Below are 6,244 nucleotides of genomic sequence, written 5' to 3' on the forward strand. Positions count from 1 at the left end.
TATTACTTTTGATTTCAAAATAATTTCCAAATTTCATATTTAAACATGAAACATTTATTTCTGTATTACTGTATGTGTCCGTGTGACGTTAAAGGCAACAAAATCAACCTATAAAAAAGCAACATAAATATGAAAAAATATATGACACGCATTGCCTTATGCCATTGTGTCAAGCACATTAGTACACATGAGGACTGATTTACATCATAACAAGTATTTCACAATCTTTTTTGTTGTTGTTTTTCTTCTAAACGTATTATTGTTACTGATCCTGGAGTGTATAAACAAATGCACGTGATGACCAACTATTCCATATCCCTTTTTTTAAAGTGAACGACATCGCCATAGCGTACAACATGTATATCGTAATTTTTGTTTACTAAGCGTCAAATAATAGAACTCTTGCTCATATAGATAAGAATTTAAGGGCCTAATTATGAAGACTACCGAAATCATTTTCATTTGTTGTTTGATTACAGTATATGGTAAGAATTTATTTTCTTAATAAATTATATGCATATCTCTGTACATATCCTCTCTATCTCATTTAATATATTATTTTTAAAGAATATTGCCTTTAAAGTGCTTGATCAGATTTGGACATGAAATGGATTTGTTTAAAATGTGAACATCTGGTCATTTACACTTACTTCTGTTTAATGCATGTTATATTTTTACTGGAGGTATTTCCTATCATCGTCGCCCAACTAAGATAGACTTATTTTAGCACAAGTATACATTTGATAAACTAATGGTACCACAAGGAATCGTATGAATACGTAAGAACATATGTGTTTCATTGTCAGAGTTTTTTTTATTTATTAGAAATGCAAGTTTGATCAATTTTTATAAGTTACCTCCCTTGGTCGGCCAATAAAATAGAAAGATTCTCACGTTCATTCGACTTTTAACACACTTTTTTTACATACGCACGTTCTGTGGCAAAGAGTAAACGTAGTACAGCCCCATAACGTATATTTCAATAGGAAAAGATTTCAACGTGACAGAGTAAGACTGAAATTCCCGCGCAACTCATGAATATTTAGTGGCGTTGGTGGACGAAGCTTTTAAAACGTTTTATGGTAATACAGCGTCAGCGAAATTGTTCAGTTTGTATTGTTAATCTGCATAACTCCTCAGGACACGTTGTTACCCTCGCCATATCTGATTCGAACACAAACCAGTCCCTCGGGATTTAGCTGATGTTATAACGCCAAAATACATGCGTATAGTCATTACATCACAGACGAATTTTCAATACAGAAGATGTCCAAATTACCATTATATTTAAGCGATATCTGTCAAACTGTACACGGAAATCCGTTGCATAGAAAAATGGGTCGTCCTTAAATCCGTGACATTTATTCGGAAAATGCACTAGGTATACTTTGCTGTTTAGGCCCTTTTATAATCTGTTCAATGGTGGTCACTAAATTGAGGATTATCAAAAATAAGTTAGATAGTTAACATGTAGGTATCAAAATATGTGAAATTCTAACCTTCTTTCATTTTCAATGACGGCAAATCACAAAGAAATCGCCCCGAAACCTGTAACGCTTTGTTCACAAAGCCTTTAACAAGGCTCGTTCAAAACCATTCTTCGGGTAACAGACATCCCTATCGTACTGTTTGCTTCTGATGAAAATCAAAAAGCTTTTCGTGGAAGATGCACGATACACTGTGTGTGCAAGAGATATCAGATAGATGTGGCATAAATTCAGGGGACAATTATTAGTATTTTAATGCAAAATCTTCGTAAGATATGTGTGCGTTGAATATAAATCACTTATGGCGTTTCGGATTTTTTTCCTATGGAATGCTAGTATAATGTCTCGGTCACCATTGCCTTTTTCTAAAGCTAATAGATCAAGCAAGAGTCAGTAAGAATATGGTATTTATAAAAAATATTTCTTACTTTACATTTCTTCTTTAACAGTTCGAGGCACAGTGAAAGCTACAGACTGTCCTGACAGATGGGTGGCATTTGAAGGCTCGTGTTATCTGTTTGGTCATGATCTGATCCACTTTACAGAAGCCGAGGTATATCATTAGCTCATGATATATATTATGTTGAAATTAAGGCATACACACGTACTTTTCGTGCGATTTTAGAGATATCTGTCCTTCAGGAATAATGATATATATATGAGTTGCTTATCTTTTCACGATTTACTATCTTTGCTCCGAACCCCAAAACTAATAAGGGCCAAATTCAGGCGGTAAATATGGTTTAGTCACTTCTTCTTTCGCTAAAACGCTTTAATAACAATGGAGAACTATAGTCTATATATATAATGATTGTTTTCGTTTTAGATTCATTCCTTAATGAGGACTGAAGGGAGGATTTTAATACAGATAGAAAATTAATTTGATTTCTTCCAAATAAGAAGCAATTTTCCTGTGCTTATGCAACCTGTGTTAGGTCGCAACGGGAGAGTAATAAGATTTTGAGATATCCGTAAAAATATTTACAATATCCGCAATGTGACCCATGTAAAAAGTTTATTCGAACTTTAGAAAGAAAATGGCGTTGTCATGGTTAAACCATCCTGAGTTTTGATGTTGTGACTATAGTTAGCGCCCGAACTGGGTTATGATTTGAGTTCTTATACTCGACTAGCGTGTCAGAACTTAGCAGGAGCTTGATTCTCAATATTCCAAAACGTATCACAATCGAGTATATTTGGACTTGTCATAACACACCATATGCTACTACGGTACACGAATTGAATTATTTTTACTCTACCAGTTACAATTTAATTGACTTTAGCCTATTTAACTTATGGTTTTTAGGTGGCAGAAGCTATATTTTTAGTCCGTAAAAAGCAGCAGTCCAACAATTCACAATGAATTGCACACAACCTTCTTCCTTACCCATGCAGCATAACAAAACTACCAGTTAACCAGTTACATCTTCAGTACTCCACTATTTATAAGGCTTCCGTTCTTTTGATATTTACACGTAGAGCCAACTGTCGGCATTCGCTGTTTCGCATTCGACAGAACTCGGGACATTCATTCTGTTAAAAAAGTTTAAAAGTGTCAATTCTAGAGACCCATGGAACAAAATCCTCAATGAAAATTATTTTGAGACACGCCGTTACTTTAATATTTTGACCCTGGTCAATGCGCTACCTTAAATATTTTTATTCAAATGTGGAAATCATCATAAATTTATTTTACTCTACCAGGAGTATTGCCGCCAACATTCGGCCACTCTTGTCCATGTGGAGACAAAAGAGGAGAACATGTTTCTGCGGGATTTTCTCCGAGACTTTAAATGTAATGTAGATAAAAGAATTACTGTCAGTTTGTTTCATGATTTCTCTCTTATATCAGGCTGGTTCTATGACTTTGAAGTCAAATTAAAGGACGTATTTCAGTGTTTAATTAACTCTAAGTAAATCTAATTAGATACAGCCTGGATTTAGTACAAGAAAACATGATCCCACACCCCTCTTTATTGACCAAGAGCCTTTGTTATATAGTTTATAATTATTTTTATGATAAACACAAATGTAATTAAAACGCGCTATTCTGTACATGCCCATTGCAACACTAATAACGATCAAGAAGCCAGTACTTTGGCATTGTTTGTGGGATTAACGATCTTTTACACACTTATGCCCGGCGCTCTCTTTAGTTTAATATACATATATTAAAGATGTTTTATTCTGTCATTTGATTTTAAAAGCGGCTGACTACTGGATGGGTATGACAGACGAGACGACTGAAGGTATATGGAAATGGTACGGCACTGACAAAAATGTGGAGTACTTTGACTGGGGACCATCAGAGCCGCAGAATGCTCACAATGAAGACTGTGCTGTGTTTGGTGACACTATTGACTATACATGGGCTGACGTCCAGTGTGCAACAAATAGGAAGGCTCTCTGCGAAATGCAGTAAGTAACTTAACTTGTTTTCAAATATTCAGAAGGTTAAACTGACGTAAATATTTACGTCGCTACCAGAACCGTTGCCGAAAGAAAATCTACATCTAACGAATCCAGTAGCACAGCATTTCTGCCGAATAAAATTAAACACATATCGCACCTAATAATCGATTAATAAAAGTTTCATGCGGATCATTGGGGAAGCCAACGCTGTTTATAGCTGAACAAGACAATGGTATATATGTATTTGCAGTGATGTGCGCCTTGGTCAAAACACTTTGCTTCTCGAAAATACTGGTTTGCGACATTTATGTTTGTTCAAAGAACAGGCATCTGCAATGTAACGATCTACTGCAATATTTCAAATATAATAATATTTGATATACATATATTATAATCTGTAATCAACTCGTCTCAAAACTTTGAAAGTTTTGGTAATTTTATCCACAAATATTGATTATCCCACGACTCCCGACCTCAACTCCTGCGACATTTTCATGGAAAATTATGTTTCAAGTTTATCGAGAAAGTTACGACAGCAACAAAGAATATATCTGAATAGTGGAATGAAAACGAATAATAGTATAAAGACATGACATATATAAACGTATTGAGAATATGCATGTCGATTATTCAAATACAGACATTATAATTCTACAGTAATTTAAAAGTTGCGATTACTGGTTTGCATAATTATTCATCAGCTGGGAAAATTGACAGTACTTGGATGCTCATAGTAAAAGTCCTAATATTTCTTTCTTTCAATTGAAAAAAATGATCAGACTTAAAATAATTTTGACATACATCACCTAACGTATTTTCATTACATAGAGTACAAGTCATAAGGTTTTTTATCTGTATTAAAATCCTCTCTTCATTATGCATGCTATTTTTCATGCATTTAAACCTAAAAAGTTCAAAAGCAATATCAAATGATAAAATGGAAACAATTTTTAGAACAAAAAAACAAAAGCAAAACAAAAAAAAAACTTCTTTTAATATAGGTACGATATTTGTCATTCAAACATTAACTTATTTCTTTGACATACTCTTTGTACTATAGATGGTTCCCGAGCTTTTGCAATTTTTATCGCTCTAGAATAACCGGGCAACCATTTTGGACGCCAACGTTCTAGATATCCAATAGAGATACTTAACAAAATAGCAAAATGTAGTAAAGGTATGAGGACACTTGTCAATATCCTTCACACATTGCATATGTAGTAAAAATATAAGAAAAGATTTTTATCATCAGTAAACACAATTCCACAGCATCGTGAGAATTTCTTGATTACTCTTGTGCCAATTTGATGTTAAGATTTAGTAACCTTGTCCGAATAGGCAGCTGAAATATATGTATATTATAATTGTTCCAAGTTAATTCTTAACCGTTGTAGGGTTTGGTTTCATTTTTCTATCTGAACTACCATTTGATTTATTTCCTTTCACATTTCCAGGAGTGAAGACGTTGACATCATCGGATAGAGTGACAGACAAGACATGTTACTAACGATTCTGTTTTAAATACTATGCTCAGATTGTACGAAGTAAAGGATATCTCTATTCATCTTTGTATCCTTTTCTGTCTGCATGTTCTTCTATGGTAGCATACGAGTAGTATAGTAATTGTTTGTGCGAGCTCAATTCTGACCCCCCTGACCCCTTGACCCTATTCTATAAGCAGACTTTAATCTTACCCTAAACTTAGAATACTAACTTGCGAAGCTGGAACCTTCGGTTGCACTTGGTACCCTTGATACCCTAAAAATCTTTTAAATCTTTAGTTAAACCGAATGAAAACCTTTGGTTTAACCAAAAAAAGATTTAGTCTTTGGTCCGGACTGACCCCTTGTCCCTATTCTAAAAAATCCAATGCCGACCAATTTAAAAAATAAGAAAAAAAACAGGTTTTCAGGTTGCTTTAACTTGACAAAACCTTACCAATTAACAAAAATGAGAACAAATCTAAAAATATTAAAATATTAACTATAAAATGTACCTCCTGTAATATACTTCCGAATTTCTTATTTATATACTAACTATTATACCGCAGTTAAACAGACGATTTATTGTCGCATTCCTTTAATCAGCTGTTATTTGCAATAATCAATAAGCGGCCCCGGGTGCATTAAACCAATATTTGTTTAAAGTTGTTGATATTGATAAACTTGAAAATGACACCGGTGTTGATAAATAGTTTTTGTTGAAACAGTTTATTGAGAATTACGCTGTAATCCGTCTGCACTTAATGACCTTAGTATAGAACGTTTCGCAGACGACATATGTGTCAGTTTTTGTTGAAACAGTTATTGAGAATTACACTGTAATTCATAAAAAATTTTAAAACC

General features: G+C 33.8%; 1 protein-coding gene across 1 annotated transcript; it reads left to right on the plus strand.

Annotated features, from left to right (window-relative positions):
* Positions 1-394: 394 nt before the first annotated feature.
* On the plus strand, positions 395-5,461 carry LOC123549988 (perlucin-like protein). The gene is made up of 5 exons (XM_045338435.2): positions 395-485; positions 1,937-2,040; positions 3,192-3,282; positions 3,695-3,905; positions 5,354-5,461. The coding sequence occupies exons 1-5, from the start codon at positions 437-439 to the stop codon at positions 5,379-5,381; spliced, it is 483 nt and encodes a 160-aa protein (XP_045194370.1). The 5' UTR covers positions 395-436; the 3' UTR covers positions 5,382-5,461.
* Positions 5,462-6,244: the final 783 nt, after the last annotated feature.

The sequence above is a fragment of the Mercenaria mercenaria genome, chromosome 6 (genome assembly GCF_021730395.1).
Source record: "Mercenaria mercenaria strain notata chromosome 6, MADL_Memer_1, whole genome shotgun sequence".
NCBI classification, from domain to species: Eukaryota; Metazoa; Mollusca; class Bivalvia; order Venerida; family Veneridae; genus Mercenaria; species Mercenaria mercenaria.

Coding starts and splice junctions, on each gene's coding strand:
- LOC123549988 (XM_045338435.2), top strand. CDS start 437: ATGAAGACTACCGAAATCATTTTCATTTGTTGTTTGATTACAGTATAT. Junction 486..1,936: donor TTGTTTGATTACAGTATATG/GTAAGAATTTAT, acceptor CTTCTTTAACAG/TTCGAGGCACAGTGAAAGCT. Junction 3,283..3,694: donor TTTTCTCCGAGACTTTAAAT/GTAATGTAGATA, acceptor TGATTTTAAAAG/CGGCTGACTACTGGATGGGT.